Source organism: Babylonia areolata, chromosome 9 (assembly GCF_041734735.1).
Source record: "Babylonia areolata isolate BAREFJ2019XMU chromosome 9, ASM4173473v1, whole genome shotgun sequence".
NCBI lineage: Eukaryota > Metazoa > Mollusca > Gastropoda > Neogastropoda > Buccinidae > Babylonia > Babylonia areolata.
The window spans coordinates 24,093,555-24,111,054 of NC_134884.1; the positions used below are offsets into that span (position 1 = coordinate 24,093,555).

A 17,500-nucleotide genomic window follows, 5' to 3' on the forward strand; every position below is an offset into this window, starting at 1 on the left:
AGAGAGGAGCTCGTGTGTGTGTGCGTGTGTGTGTGTGTGTGCCAGACAACCATTATATCTTTGTGGGTCCAATTTCACTTATATGCGAGCGTGAAAAAGGCTACATGTATGTTTACATTGAAAGACGTGCGTACTTGTTTGTTTGTATGCATGTATTGTATGTGATTGTGTGTGTGTGTGTGTGTGCGCGCGCGCGCGTGTGTGTGTATGTGTCTGTATGTGTGCATTCACGTACGTGTTTACGTTACACTTAGCGCCAGGCCACATCTTCGACATTCACCCAAATTGTCTGATTCCCCATTGGAAATATATCAAAGGAAAAGAGTAAATAAAATTGAGTTGCAGAAATTAACACAAAAACAAGGGAAGTAAACCGATTACATGTTATCAAATAATAAAATGCAATTTATGCAATTTGCACATTTATATTTAGGAAATAATCAATCAAATAATTGTATATACATAAGACTGCCTTTACATACACATGCATATCTCAGAGATACAATGCAGCACGCTGCAATAAAACACTCGAGTAAAATATCATACACAACGAAGACTGTAGCACTTTAAAAATAAGATTCCATTTATAATCATATATAAGTAATACTGCTTTTGTATTCTCATAATGATTATATCTCAGACAAAAAAGAAAAAAAAAAAAAAAAAAAGCAGCGTGCGGAAGTAAAACATATCATACAAAGTCCAGTCTGCATTGTACACTGAATACATGTAACCAGAAGCGAATGGGAATTTATCCAGAACACAAACGGGGCACATTCACAAGAAGAGTTTGTAAAGAAGTGGACTCAAAGAGACGTACCTTGTTTGTACACGGTGTAAGGGGGAAGGTGGCAGAATGGCCAAGACGCTCGTCTACCAATACAGTGAGTCCGTGAAGGTATGGGTTCGTATCCCGCTCTCGCCCTTTATCCCCAACTTTGACTGGAAAATCAAACTGAGGGTCAAGTTTTTCGGATGATACGATAAACCGAGGTTCCGTGTGCAGCACGCTCTTGGCGCACAAAAAAAAAGAAAAAAAAGAGAGTCCCGTGGCAACATAAGTGTTGTCCTCTGGCAAAATTTTGTAGAAGAAATCCACTCTGATCGGTACAAAAATATATATGCATGCACTCAAGGTCTGACTAGGGCGTTGGGTTATGCTGCTGTTCGGGGTATCTGTGGTGTAGCGAATATTATCTGATTTGTTCGAGTGCAGCGACACCTTGAGTAACTGACAGTGAACGTGTACACGATGCATTCAGGCTGGGGGTGGACGACGTGACCATGCTGGCCTGGGACACACCATCAGAGGGGTACTGGCAGCAAAGTCAGCTGCAAGGAGACAACATCTGGGCCTCTGGGGGAAAGGATGCACCCTTTGACAGACCCGTGAGTGTTGGTGTGCACTGTGTGCCACAGTTGTGGGGATGTCATCTCTAATCTCAGATGACTATCTAGTAGACTGCTCCATCAAGACGAAGAAAAGAGGATAACAATGATGATGATTTGTCTCTGCACAAGATTCAGCGCCATATAAATACCATTATTATTGAAGACAAACCTCAAAGCCTGTGACATAGACATCGCTTCCTGGGAAACTGATGCCCTTGACCGCTCTCGCTGGAAGATGCTGTGCTCTAGTGATATAAAGACGTTTGAAAACAAGAGAACGCTGGTCATTAAAGAGAAGCTTGAGCGAAGGAAACAGGGCTCAACTTCTGGAGACGTTTTCCCTTGCAACACCTGTTGGAAGTGCTGCGCATCCAGAATTGGCCTCTTCTTCCATTTTTTTTTTTTTTTTTTTTTTATGAGGACACACACCGACAGATAAGCCTGCCTGCCTACTGATCCGTCGGACCGACGGGAGAATCCATCGTATTATTATTATTATTATGACGAAGATGACGATAATGATGATGATGACGACGACGATGATGATAATGAAGATGATTATTGACTGGTTGATTGATTGAATCTTTAATGGATAAAGATTTAGGCAAAGAAGAAGTAAGATGATGATGATGATGATAGTGAGGATGATTGTGATGATGATGATAATGATAACGACGACGAAGATGAAGAAGAAAGATGATGATAATGATGATTGAATCTTTAATGGGTACACATTTAGGTGAAACGAAGAAGAAATGATGATGAATGATGATGATGATAATGACGACGATGATTATGATGATGAGGTCGACGATGATGATGATGACGACGATGGGAGAAAGAGCTCCATCAGAATGTTCCTAAATGGAAAAGGCAAAGATGAGACGTAATTCTTCGGCTGTAAAGAGGCCGAACAGCAAAGATGATGCAAAGACATAACGTTTCCACTATAAATCTTTCGAGTGGGACTGGTCGAGACAATGAAAATGAAAATACGTAGAAAAACAACTGCAACAAAACTAACAAGAGTGAAGAAGAACAAAAACAAAAACAACAACAATATAACTATGAAGCATGAAGATGAGTAAACATCAACAACAAAACTAATAGGGTTGAAGATAACTATAATGGTATGACTTAAGGACTCTGCACTGTTCCCGCCTGTCATATGTGCTGAATGTCTTGCAGTTCTTCCTGATCCTGAACGTCGCGGTGGGAGGGGGGTGGTTCTGGGAGGGCATGGAGAATGCCCCCTACCTACAGCCCTGGCAAGACAACGCCACCAAGGCCGAAAAGTTCCTTCAGTTCTGGAAGGCCAGACACCTGTGGGAACCCACCTGGCATGGGGACAACGTGGCCATGAAGATCCGCTCCGTTACCATGGAGCAGTACTGAAAGCATTCAAGGATCGAACATGGAACAGAACTGAAACACTTTAGGACCGAACAGTACTGAAGGCACTCTAGGACCGAACAGTACTGAAGGCACTCTAGGATCGAACAGCACTGAAGGCACTAGGATCGAACAGCACTGAAGGCACTAGGATCGAACAGTTTAGGATCGAACAGTACTGAAGGCATTATAGGTTCACTCCATTCACCATGGAGCAGTACTGATCATGTCATGTATATACAGAATGATATCCAAATCCTTAAAACAAAAGTAACAAAAAGGTGGTTGCACTTTGTTGGATCGTATGCATTTATTCACCAAAAATAAAGCCATGAGATGTTATAACAAAGAGTGAGTGGGGAAATATGTATGTGTGCGACGGTTGATGGTGGTAGTGGTGGTGTGGTTTCATAAATTACACTCATCCTTCAAACTTCCCACAGCTTTTCTACATATGAAGTCTAATATTGGCTGTCCGAAAGTGACAACAGAACACATAAAGAAGGACTATTGTCTTCCAGTCACTCAGCTCCAATGGCACTATCATTTTCCTCTTACTAATACAGTTATTCTGATTCTGACAACTTTCTTTTCATTCCAATCGAACCCAGTGAACAAAAGTTGGTTTCAAAATATCTCGTAACTAATCTGAAGACGTCATTGAAGCTTACAACAAACAGATATAAACACACAACAAGAGGCAAAGCCTTCAAGACTCAATTGTGCTTCGAGATTTTATCCAGTGAAGGAATCATGAGGAGGAAAAAATCCCGGAGATTCAAAAAGATCGTTAAAAAGTGTTCTACATCAAATATGATATATGAAATAGGCTTGGGAGAAAAAAGAAAGAAAGAGAAAAAAGGCATGCAAGCGGGATCGAACCATTCATGTTCAGTTCCGAAGCAAGCAGACTAATCCCCACTGCTGCAGCACATCTGTCGTTATTTGTTGTTTTCTCCTTCGTGCGTTAAAAAGACGTGATTGTACTGGACATAACAACGCCGCTTAAATCATGTTTTTGTGTGATTTATTATATCTCGATTATTCTTTTATTTCGGCGGTAAAGGAGACGTTACCATCGTTTCAAGCACATCGCAACACATGGTAGATCTCTAGATCTGCACAAACCAGTGTACAGGCTGAAAGAAACGATCGATTAATTTTTTTCTTTTATGTTCATTTCAGTTAATTCAGTGTCCAATATAGAATATCTATATGCAGTAAACACGTCGATGGTGTAGTTAGTATCACTGTATGAATTATGTCCAGAATTCGTATTTCTTTCTTTTAAATTGTAAACAAGAAAAACGAGATCATGTCGTCTTCACAACATACCTTTCAGCAACTCAGTGGGAAGCGGCTTTTAGAATTTTCGGATTTCGGAACGAATCTCAACAAAATAAACGATTAATAATCTGGAAATACGGCTTAATTCGGGAGACTTGCAACCTATTATTGCTATGACTGTGAAGATGTTTTTCCAATACTATGTTTAAGCCAAATTTGGTATTGGCAGACAAAGTATTTCCAAAGAAAATGGCAATATTAAAGTTTACCTCGGACACACAGACACACACACACACAGACAACCGAACACCAGATTAAAACATAGACTCACTTTATTCACACAAGTGAGTCAAAAAGTACAAGGTAGACAGGTCAGTTGTGAGATTTAGAAGGCCTCACGTTGGTTTCGATTCCCGCTCTTGCCCTTTCTCCACGTTTGTCTGGAAAATCAAACCAAGCGTCTAGTCATTTGGATGAGACAATAAACTGAGGTCCCGTGTGCTGAACGCCCATGGCGCACTGAAAAGAAAACATGGCAACAAAAGCGTCGTCCTCTGGCAAAATTCTTGCAGAAGAAATCCACTCTGACAGGTACACAAATATATATGCATGCACACAAGGTCTGACTACTGCACTGGGATATGCTGCTGTCAGACATCAGCCTAGCAGATGTGGTGTAGCGTCATTGGATTTATATGAACGCAGTGATGCCTCCCTGAGAACCTGAAACTGAATTGTTCGATTTCCGACTGAACCCCTTTCCAAGGCACAAAGAGAAGTGACAAACTTCACCACAGGGAGGTAGATTACAATAGCAGCGATCAGCAGTGGCGGGTGCGGTGGCCAAATGGCTAGAGCACTGGATTCTCGCCCAAGTTTTCTTAGTACGATCACCGTCGCACCTGGTGGGTTAAAGGTAATAATAATAATAATAATAATGGATACTTATATAGCACACTATCCAGAAATCTGCTCTAGGTGCTTTACAAAAACGCTTTTGATAACATAAAACATTATATCTATGTTACATACACACACCAAAATGTGACCACACACACACACGCACGCGCGCACGCACGCACACACACACACACACACTGCATACATACATTTTAACATACATGTGTATCTAACAGCTACCCTAACACATACGCACACATAGGCAGGCACAAACTTACATAGACACACGCACACACAATACACATTCATACAATACACATTCATATACATGCATGTAGTTGTGGACCTGCCACAATTGAACTTATTGCTGAGGGAAAAGGTGAGTTTTGAGACGAGATTTAAAAGATGCGAGGGAATCAGAATGACGGAGGTTATCAGGGAGCTTGTTCCACGTCTTTGGCGATTGAAAAGAAAACGATCTGTGTCCATAGGTCTTACTTCTGACGTGAGGTATCCTGAGAAGTCGAGTATCAGAGGAAGAACGGAGCTGGCGAGACGGGGTATAGATATGGATGAGTTCAGAAAGATATTTGGGGCCAGATCCGTTGACTGCAGAAAAGGTCAGAGTGGATAGCTTATAGTCTATTCGATCAGAAACAGGCAACCAGTGGAGAGACTGAAGGAGAGGAGAAACATGGTCAAATTTAGAAGCTCTGCAAATGAGTCTGGCAGCGTTATTCTGAATTCTTTGGAGTCTGTCTAACAGGTATTTGGGAAGGCCGGCCAAAAGAGAGTTGCAGTAATCCAATCTTGAGAGAACCAGAGAGCATACAAGTGTCTTGGTTGCATCGGTTGAGAGATAGTGGCGGATAGAGCTGATTCTACGCAGTTCCAAATAGGCAACTTTACAGATATTCGAAATGTGCTGTTGGAAGGAAAGAGACTGGTCCAGGATTACACCAAGACTGCGAACAGAGGGAGAAAGTGAAACAGGTGTGCTATTGATCAGAACAGAGTCAGGAAAGGAAGGATGTTGACGAAACTTCTTTGGACAGGTTATCATAAATTCAGTCTTATCATCATTTAATTGCAGCTTGTTGAGAGTTCAGAGATACTTCCGATCTTCAAGGTCAGCATGTGTGCAGACATGCTAGTGCCTAAACACCCCATCGTATGTATACGCACACAGAAGACCATATACGCACTTTTAAGATCCTGTACTCCAAGTGAGCGTTCGGTGGGTTATGAAAACAAGACCAAACCCAGCATGCACATCTCAGAAAACGGAGTATATCTGCCTACATGGCGGGTAAATAAACTAAACGGTCATGCACGTAAAATGTTACATGTCTGTACTGAAACCTGATCGAATCACACAGGAAAACGAATGATGAGTTCCCAAAGACAGCTGTCAGTCGGCTCTACCCAGGTAGGCAGCCTGTTGTGCAAATGACTCCGTGTTTGTGAAGCGCATAGAGCCTGATCTCTGCCAAAAAAATAGGCACTACATAAGTATCCGTATCATTGTCATCATCATCATCATCATCATCATTTACCATTACCTTTCCTGCCGAGTTGTGTTTTGGACTTCTGATCCAGTGTTCACCAGTGATCAGGGCTCGCGGCCCCGTTTCGGCATGGTGTTGTGCCTTTGGGATTGGCGCTGTACTCCGATTTTTCTCACTCTACCCAGCTGTGAACAGGTTCCTGACCGGTTGGAGAAGGAGAGGACTGGTCCCCGCCTCTCAGTACCTAGCACTAGACAAGGTGGATATGAATTCAATGCCCCGAAACCCGTGACAGTTGGAAGCGGATAGGAGTTGGTGGTATGGTGGGGAGAGGGAGGGTGGAGGAGGCGGGAGGGATGAGGGGAGAGGGGAGGGGGTGCATTACCACCAGGACAGCAGGTCATCACGTGGCTGGCATCGTGATGTCAGCGTGATACAACTGCTTGGGAGACCGTCACCGAAATAGGCGATTAAAATACTACTTTAATAATTTGATTCACAACATTCATCATACATATCATTCACCGCTATACCCAAACGAAGCAAATGTCATATCGCAGTACCTGATTAACAAATTTCTGCCATAGACAGTCTGGGAGTTGGAGAAGTCTCTGCATGGAGCAGTGCAGGTGTGTGTCATTGTTCCTACCTTGTGAGTTCACCAACCGAATTGGTTGGCTTGCTTTCACAAGTTTCCTGCCTTCCATTGGGCTTTCAGTTTTTAATTCGTGTGTGTGTGTGTGTGTGTGCTTGCGTGCGTGCGTGAATAAGTGCGTGTGTGTGTGTTTGTATGTGCGTATGTGAACCACCGTGACCAGTTCGATCCACGCCAGTCAGTGACCTAACTGACCACGTGATCGTGAGATACATCGACAGGCTGGACAGACATACTCGTTCTGCGAGAACCAGTTTCGTACCAGCAGTATTCCCAAAGTACCCTCCTTGACAAGACAGGTCACTGCCTGGTCACGGATTGTGTGTGGAATAGTGAGTGAGTGCCTCCAGTTTTTCAGACTGGCAACACACGCCGGAGTCTGACTGATCGTCATCATGAGAGCTGTTCTTCTGGTTCTCTCTTTGGCCGCTTTCGTGTACGCTGATCTGGCTCCTATTTTCACTAGGCTTCCTAATGGCAGAATCCAGGTTTTCTTTCCAGGTACGTAGAATTATTAATTTTGTGTTTAATGTTGATTTTATAAAAGAAAAACAATTACTGCTTTTTTTATTTAAGAAAAAGAATCGCTGCTTCTTCTTCTTCTTTTGGGGGCAGGTGGGAGTTAGGGGGTGGGGAGTACAGGGTTACGGGGGTGTCAAGAATCCTATCTATTTTGTAACTGGAAGACGAACAGCAACAATGACGAAAGGTTCAACAGACGGGTTTATAATTATCACAATCATATGTAATTGTTTTATTATTAGCACTTTATATCTCCACCTCCTCCTCCATGCTCCCCCCCCCCCTCTTTCTGATCTTCTGATTGATGCAGGCTCTCATCGCGCAGACGTTTAGTCAGTTGATAAAAGTTGTGTCCAAATCGGTCACCACATTAATCTTGTAAAAAATCGCGGTTTGTATATTACAATACAAGCTGGGCATTTCTGTAGGGTCTTCGGCACAAAGGGCATGACCTTTAAAACAAGAACGGACATCGAGATGGACAATCAAAATCACACACACACAAACACAAACATATATATGATAGAAAATGTGTCCGTTAATGTGTAGGTTTATGTATTTAACCCATTGACTGCTGTTAAGTATCCATCCCCGTCAGAGAAGAAAAATACATCGAGGCAACCATGTGTTTGTTCTGTAGTGTCCGCATATTCTACGTAGCATATTCGGGATTAAAAGGCTGACTGTACCAGTCTTGTGAAATAAGTTCTTGAAAATAAATCTTTTTTTCTGAACGTTTCAAAGCATTTACAAGATTACGTTGTTTTCTGAATTAATCTTTCTTACCTTCTGAGAGAGACGAGTCTCTTTCTTGAATCTTATCATCAATGGTTTTAGTAATCCACGGCTGTTTAGGATAGCTTTTGACACGTTTTGTTATGAATGGAGCATATTTATTATATACATTAAGAAAATTGTGATACCAAACCTCAAGTGCTTCTTCAGGATTAGAGAACTGATAAACAGCTGACATATTGGAATGTATCAGGTTCTGTAGAAATAAATCCTTATCAAACTGTCTAAAATCTCTATAGCAAACGGTCTAAAATCTCTATAGCAAAGAGAGAGAGAGAGGAGGAGGAGGAGGACTAGGGGGTTGGGGAGCGGAAGATGCTCTTTTGACACCGATACTGGTGGATGCCAGGGCATCACACAGTTTCCGCAATTTTTTGCTTTGGGAGTAAGATTGAAAAGGTTGGGGAGGTCGAAATAATGTATATGGACTTGTCGAATTTATGTTTATGGACTAATAAGAAACTGAAAATGGAATATTGCGAATATGGCGAGCATCTTAACATGTTGTAGATTAATTTCAGGCCATCGCTAGAAAATGAAGGTAAATAAGACTTCTGATCTTGGTCAAACGAGAGAGAGAGAGAGAGAGAGAGAGAGAGAGAGAGAGAGAGAGAGAGAGAGAGAGAGAGAGCTCACATTGCTTGATGCAGTGTGAGATAGCAGTCAAACATCTGTTAATACAGTTGTAATTCAGATAGAAATGAAATATGTAGCTTGTTACCCAGCCGGCCGCAAACTTGCCAGTATTCATTTATAAAGTAACATTTTTGTAAATCTGTGATGTCCTTGTATCACATTGTATGTTGGGTATACATAATCATTATATATATATATATATATATATATATATTATATATATATATATATACACAGAGAGAGAGAGAGAGAGAGAGAGAGAGAGATTCAAAGCAATTGGTTAACTTGTTCAGTTCATCAACATTGACTCACTCCAACCTGCATGCATGCATGACGGTATACATTTTCCAAGCAGTTCTACCTGATCCTGAACGTGTCAGTGGGAGGGGGGTGGTTCTGGGAGGGCATGGAGAATGCCCCCTACCCCCAGCCCTGGGAAAGCAACGCCACCAAGGCCGAACAGTTCCTTCAGTTCTGGAAGGCCAGACACTTGTGGGAACCCACCTGGCATGGGGACGACGTGGCCATGAAGATCCGCTCCGTCACCATGGAGCGGTACTGAAGGCACTCTAGGATCGACCAGTACTGAAGGCATTCTAGGATAACTACCTTTGTTTTTATTTGTATTTCATGGTATTGTATTGTACAGATTGCATTGTATTCTATTGTTCTGAAGTGTATTGTTACAACAGATTTCTTTGTGTGAAATTATGACTGCTCTCCGGAAGGACAGCGTGTCGCTACAGGGTAGAGCCACCCTTTTTTTCATGCCTGCATATTATGTATTTGTTTTTTCCTATCAAAGAGGACTTTTCAACATAATTTTGCCAGGTTATTTGAGGTGCACTACACCAAGGACCCCGGTTTATTTCTCATTCAAATGACAAGCGCCCATAGACCATTCAACGTCTAGCATGAGGGGAGAAAATACTGGCAAGCGTGAGATTTGAACCTGTACAATCAGATTCTCTTGCTTCCAAGGCGGATGCATTACCACGTGCACTAGGCCACCACGACATATATATCTAAAGGCCTGACCAGGGTGGTGGGTTTATGCGAAAGTCAGGCATCTGCTTATTTTTCCTTCCTAAAAGATGTTGTGTCGAGTATGTAAGTACGTCCGAACACGTCTGACACCTCCTTGGAACTGAAACTATTTATCTAATTACATCATGGTTTATCTTAATTTTCTTCAGTCAGCCGCCTTGTTGATAAAACGTTTAGATCAATGAAGAGCCCCTCGTAATGTAGGCCACATATTCTACTGATATATACTTTGATCAGATTAATACTTTCATACTCGCTATTTCCATTGAATAACGCACACATTGGCATAAGAAAAGTGAGATGTCTGATGGAGATGGGGCGATTTGCTGGGGTGAAAAATGAATTGATAATATTCCTTTTTGATGATGAAACTTTATCATTTGGGTTGATTTTAATTTGAAATTTACCAGAAGCAACAAAAGTTCATGTGGTGTCCATGTAAAATTCACAATGAATGAAATAAAAGACTAAAAGAGTTAAAAACTTTCTGGTGATATTCAAGTAAAAAAGTAAATAAATGGGAGTTTTTCTTTTGTTTGTTGCATTTGTGTGCATGACACATCACATGTGTGTTCGTGTAATCTACGGTGTTCTTTAAATGTTTATGTTTTGTTGTTGTAACAGTGACGGTGGTTAGAAAATAAACATCAGCATGTCACAAATCGTGTGTGTGTGTGTGTGTGTGTGTGTGTGTGTGTGTGTGTGTGTGTGTGTGTGTGACATAATGATTTGCATGTATATGTAACAAACCACAGAAACATCCTATCCTGTGTACTAGCCCCGTCACGTAAAATGAAATATAAACCCCCACCTTTTCTAACAAGGTCGGGTGACTTCTGTCCATCTTACATTTACATCACATGGCCAGGCAGTAGTCACTTATCACCATGTGACCACTGACCGGGATAACAAAGGCACCAGGCAGGCCCGCCGCACACATCGGTTTCTGGAATCATCGTGACTAATTCGATCCATGCCAGTTAGTGACCTGACTGACCACGTGATCGTGAGATACATCGACAGATGGTACAACTGGACAGACATACTCGTTCAGCGAGAACAAGATTAGTACCAGCAGTACTCCCGAAATACAGTCCTTGCATGGTCAAGGATTGTGTGTGGCATAGTGAGTACCTTTTTCAGACTGGCAGCAAACGGCGGGGTCCGACTGATTTTTCCTCATGAGGGCTGTCCTTCTGGTTCTCTCGTTGGCCAGTTTGGCGTATGCCGATCTGGCTCCTATTTTCACTAGGCTTCCCAATGGCAGAATCCAGGTTTTCGTTCCAGGTACGTAGAATAATTTTGTGTTTTACATTGAATGTTCCTTCAGTTGAGAAAAACAATCCCTGATTCTGTTCAAGAAAAGAAAAATAACTACTGGATTCCTTTTCTTCTTTTTTGGGGGGGTGTAAGGAATTCCATTGATTTTGTATTTGGAAGACAACAGCAACAATGACGTAAGGTTCAGTTTTATAATCATCACAGTCTATACTTGTTTTATTATCAGCACTTTATATCTCAACCTCCCACGTCTTCTCCAAGCCTCTTCCCCCACCCCTTTCTCTTTCTTCTTCCTCCGACATTAATTTGTGTCAGCTGTGGCCCACATTAATTTTGTGAAAAATCGTCGTCTGTGTATGACAATGATACTACCTGGGCACTTCTGTAAGGCCTACGGCAAAAAGTGCATGACCTTTCAAACAATAACGGACATAGAGGTGGACTTTAAAAATCACGTACATACAGCACACACACACACACACACAGTGAACGCACGCGTTAATGTGTACGTGTATGAATTTAACCCCCTGACTGCTGCAAGGTATCCATGCCCGTCAGAAAAGAAAAACACATCGAGGCCACAATGTGTTTGTTCTGTATTGTCCGTATAGTCTGTGCAGCTTTTTCAGGATTAAAAGGCTGGCTGTGCCAGTCTTGAATAAAAGCTAATTTGTCTTTGCTGTTGTGTGCACATGTCAATTGTTCGGTATAACCACATGGGTTTGTTCCAATGTACCTTTTATTCACCTGTATGCGAGCTGAATCTGGGTAGCAATAAGCAGCACTGACTTGAAGTTGCGTACTTTTGTAGTAAGTGGAGAGAGTTACCCCTCTTTGTTATTGTTTGATGCCACACTTGGAGCTCATTTCGCCGAGGTCTAGCAGTTAATCCAAAAAAGATGAGACCACGGGAACTGTTCGGTTTGTCAGCGAGTAAGCCCATGTAAGCCTGTCTGCTTCTTCATAGCATGTGTCACACAGAACAAACGAACGAACGAAAATGTTTTATTGAACTTTGGCCATGGACCAAAATAACTCTTTGTCCCACCCACCCCCAGGTTTCGCTGGTGTGACGGCAGTGGCGGTGACAGTGGCAGGCCCTCAGATAGAGCACACCACGCAGCTGGCTGGCCCGGGAGGTCAGTGGCTGTAGAGGAGAGGACAGACTGGAATCATCACGTCTTTTGGACACTGCCTACAGGCACTGCGGCCCACATCTGAACACACACACACACACACGCGCACGCAGACACACCCACACGTACGCACGCACACACATACATCTCTCTGTATCTCTGTTTTTCTCTATCTATGCTCATCACTGTGCTTTTGCTGTTATGGTCTTTTGAGAGTGTAACACACGTACAAACACGACCCCCCCACCCCACCCCCGACAGACACACACACACGCCCCCCCTCCCCCACTCCACACACACACACAGAACTCACTTTACTTGATGCTGTGTGCATTGTCACCACTAAGGTACGGGAATAAACACGATACCTCATCATATCGGTGACTACCAATGTTTAAACTTTGTTATTAAATGCCTAAAATGATATATATATATATATATAGGATTCAAGGGGAATCCTTCTGGCAATGTGACTATGTGAACAGTCCAAAACTTTACTTTGAATGTTGAATTTCACAGCCGACAAAAACTGGAGGGCAAGTCTTCCTGACGTCATCAATGGCGATGACAAAGAGACTTACGTCATACGGTACACACTTCAAGACGATGTCCATGAGTCCACGGGAACTGTTCGGTTTGCCAGTGAGTAAGCTTATGTAGGCGTGTCGGCTTCGTCATAACATTGTGTCCATTATGTGGCTTTGCTGGGTAAAGCACACACACACACACACACACACACACACACACTTACAGGGAGGGAGAGAGAGAGAATGAACGAACGAACGAACGAAAATGTTTTATTGGGCTTTAGCCATGGGCCATAATTCAAAACCAGGGGACTGGGAGGTGGTCGTGGGTGGGGGTATCATAATACTTGAATAGCATCCCACGATACTATACTGTACATGGACCTGACCTTCTTTAACTTTCGCTGGCTATCGTGGGTCGTACACGACCCAGAAGGGTACAAAAACGCAAATGTCTCAGCCAGTTCTTAATATTTTTCTTCAAAATTTCAGAAATGCTTCCTACACCTAAAAGGCCAACTTTTGCCAAAAAAAACCTCATTAATTAGTTAATGAGTAATCAAAGGTTTTAACTATACACGGACGCTTGTGTGGGTCGTGTATGACCCATGCTTTTTAAAGAGAAAAAAACGTGGTCACCCCTCGAAATCTCGTGTGGGTCATGCACGGCCCATACCTTTTTAATAGTGATTTGCAATTAGTGAAGGAAAAAATAAAGTTTTACTTTTAATAGCCTCACTACCCCACACTACACTCCTACCCCCCCCCCCCCCCCCCCCCCCCCCCCCCCCCTCCGTCCCTTTCGCCTGTCTTCATCTATAACCTTCCATCCCTTTCTCAAACAGCATGTACCTGTATGACTGAATATCTTTGATTGTGCGTGCATAGGATGCTATGAGCCATCTCTCTCTCTGTCTCTGTCTTGCTGTCTGTCTCAGTCTCTCTCTCTGTCTCTCTATCTCTGTGTGCATCAGTAGGGTTTGTATGTATGTGCATGTGGTGTTATGCGTTTGTGTGTGTGATCAGTTGTGTGTGCGTGTGTGTGAGTGTGTATGTGTGTGTATGTGCGTGTGTGTGAATGCATGAGCATGTGTTTCTTCTGAGTGTATGTGTTTATGTGAGTCTGTGTGTGCGTGTGCGAGCGCATGTGTGTGTAATCAGTTGTTACGATATGTTTTCCTTTTCTGTATTTTGTTATAAGCTTTGGAGGAATATACAGGTTTTTGTCTCTTTACAAAGTATGGGTCGTGCACGACCCCCATGAACTTCCGTGTGTTGTAAAAAGTGACAGCGGTATGGGTCGTGGACGACCCACATGAGCTTCCGTGTGTAGTCAAAAGCGACAGCCAGCGAAGGTTAACTTGATTATGTCTTAAGTACACGGTTTCTCCTTTTGATCTCATGGGAAATAAATTTCGATACTGTATAATTTCTCTCTTCAGTGTTTGATCGAAAAAGTATACTAAGAAACATACTTCATCTTCGCTGGCTGTTGAGAGAGAGAGACTGAGACAGAGAGAGAGATGCTGAGACAGAGAGAGAGACAGACAGACAGCGAGACAGAGCGAGAGACAGAGAGAGAGAGAGAGAGAGAGAGAGAGAGAGAGAGAGAGAGAGAGTAGTTAAAACGCCACCTTTAATTACTCATTAACTAATTAATGGGTTTTTTGCTGTTGTTGTTTTTTTTGTTTTGTTTTTTGTTTGTTGTTGGTGTTTGCAGAAGTTGGCCTTTTAGGTGTAGGAAGCATTTCTGAAATTTTGTAGAAAAATATTAAGAACTGGCCGAGATATTTGCGTTTTTGTACCCTTCTGGGTCTAGTACGACCCACGATAGCCAGCTAAGGTTAAAAGTGTTGAAGAAATGTCCGTAAATCAATGTACATAGAACAAACAAAAAAAGTAAATGGTATTCATTTTCCTGTTCACCTTACCAAAAAGGAAATTGTTTTAAAATATCATTCTCAGTGTACCTATCATCAATAGTATTCTAAGGAAGTAGAAATTGTGAGGGAGCAAGAGAGAAAGAGAGACAGACGAATTTACAGGGACAAAGAGAGAGAGAGAGAGGGAGGGGGGGGGGAGAGGGAGAGACAGAGAGAATGGGAGGTGGTGGGTTGGGTGGCGAGGGGTGCTGGAGGTGTTTGGAGGCAGCGGCGAGAGACATGGCATGAAAGAAGAAGAGGATGAAGGGAAGGATACTGGGAGAGAAACACACACACACTCTCTCTCTCTCACACACATACATGCACGCACACAGACACAGACATAGACAGGCAGGAGAGGGAGAAGGAAGAGGGGGCAAAGATGTGTGAAAAACAGAGAGACAGACAGACAGACAGACAGAGACAAAGACAGAATTAACAGTCACCCCGGCTGTGGCAGACGCAGACAGACCCGAGGCAGCAGGTCCCATAACTCGTCGCTACCTGGAGAGAAGAGCGACAACCGTGTTTCATGATGACTTCCATTCCGGAACTATCGACCTGACCAAGTGGACACACGAGGTCACGGGATGGGGAGGAGGGGTGAGAGACAGATACAGACACAGACAGACAGACAGAGATACAGACAGACACACACACACACATAGACACACACGCACGCACGCGCGCGCGCACACACACAAAGACTATCTCTTCACGATGGTGACAATAATAGTGTTGATGATAACAATCATGATGTTGATGATGATAGTAACAATGATGACAGCACCAACTCGTTAGTAGTTTAGTAGTCTTCTGCCACACGTCCCATATACAGATTATCATGCAGAAAATGTCACCAGCAACCAGCAACCATGCACACCACACTACAAATCTGGGTCAGATCTGTTTCTTTTAATGATGAACGTGCAGCCCAATAACATGGTAAGTAAGCTGATGCGGTTAAGAACTGAAAAATAATCAAAACGGATACTTAGTTTCTTATACAAAACATAAAATGCAAACACCAGAAAATAATGGAAGTCTGATCCGTTACACCACCTCGCACCAAAAAACCCTGTGCTTTTCAAAGGTGGCGTACACCGAAAATTATAAAATCCAAAAGACTATTTTCCCAGAAAAAACGTTACCGTACATAAAAAACTAACACGGCTTCAAAAACTGTGTCTTAGGGAACTGTTACGATAGCAAAGAAAGGTTAAGGTTTTGGAAGAAGCCAGAAATTTACAAATCTACATTAGTTGAGATCAGATCCAAAAATAGGATGGGCCGAAACGGATGCGATAGAAATTTACTATGTCAAAAATATCAATAATCTGCACTTAATATCAATGCAACAACAAAAATAGAATATCTACTTTATGATGCAAACAAGGAGAAAAGGCTTACTTTTGCGAACTGAGGGGATTTGAAGAAGGAATGCATTGCAAGAGCGACCACGCTCGTAAGAATGGCAATTGCACATGACGTCTAAAAAGACAAACCGGAGCTAAATTTGACAAATTGATAAGAACATATATGATAATAAAAATCAAAAGGGCATTTGGTACGCCCAGTCTAATGACACAAAAGCCCTGGGTGTTTACAATAAAAACTGCAATGACGCGTGCATACTAAAAACACACAAATACACCCGCACGCACTGATCATCCCGTTCCAACTCCATCCCAAACTCACACCCACTCCACACAAGATGTGGACACACACGCGCGTGTGCACGCACATCCCGATCGTTCAAGGTATATGAACATGTGTACGTTTAAAAAATGGCAAAAAAGATAGAGGTTTAAAAAAAGAAAAAAGAAGAAGAAAAAAAACAACAAACTTGATTAAAACATAGAAGTGAAGACAAGGAATTATTTTCTGATTTGAATGGCTGGAAATAACTGAGTTTTCAAAGAGGTTTTGAAAGAAGGGCAAGAAACAGCATGACGGACAGAAAACGGGAGTGAGTTCAATGCGGAAGAAGCTTGGAGAGAGAAAGTGCATTTTCCATATGATCTGGACGTCAGACAGTTAGACAGAACAAGTAGTAGTAGTAGTAGTAGTAGTAGTAGTAGTAGTAGCAGTACTACTACTACTACTAATACTGATAATAATATTGACAATAATGATGATGCTGATGATAACACCACCACCAGTAAACAAACGCAATGGTAGAATATTTAATAATGATAATAATAAAATTAATAATAATAATGTTGATGATGATCACGATGATGATAGTAATTATAATGTTGATGATGATCACAGGTGATGACATCACCATGCACCACTCGTATAAAAATAACGACGACGACGAATACTTACGACATTCTTCCTAATATCCAGAAACTAACATGATCACTGATAATGCACGTCATCTCTGCGCTTTCAGGAAAACATGCAAAAGAAAGAAAAGGGAACACTTTTGATCCCATTCCATAGCATACATATCTGCTCTGTGCACGCTCTTACGAAGAAAAAGCTCAGTGTCAGG

General features: G+C 42.3%; 1 protein-coding gene across 1 annotated transcript in view; it reads left to right on the forward strand.

The window, feature by feature from the left end:
- Positions 1–9,797: 9,797 nt before the first annotated feature.
- The window catches only part of LOC143285597 (beta-1,3-glucan-binding protein-like), a 15,914-nt gene continuing 8,211 nt past the window's right edge, over positions 9,798–17,500 (forward strand). Inside the window, exons 1-4 of the mRNA XM_076592991.1 lie at positions 9,798–9,834; positions 12,474–12,554; positions 13,071–13,193; positions 15,461–15,582. Coding sequence (XP_076449106.1) covers positions 9,798–9,834; positions 12,474–12,554; positions 13,071–13,193; positions 15,461–15,582 — 363 coding nt within the window. The remainder of the gene's footprint in view (positions 9,835–12,473; positions 12,555–13,070; positions 13,194–15,460; positions 15,583–17,500) is intronic.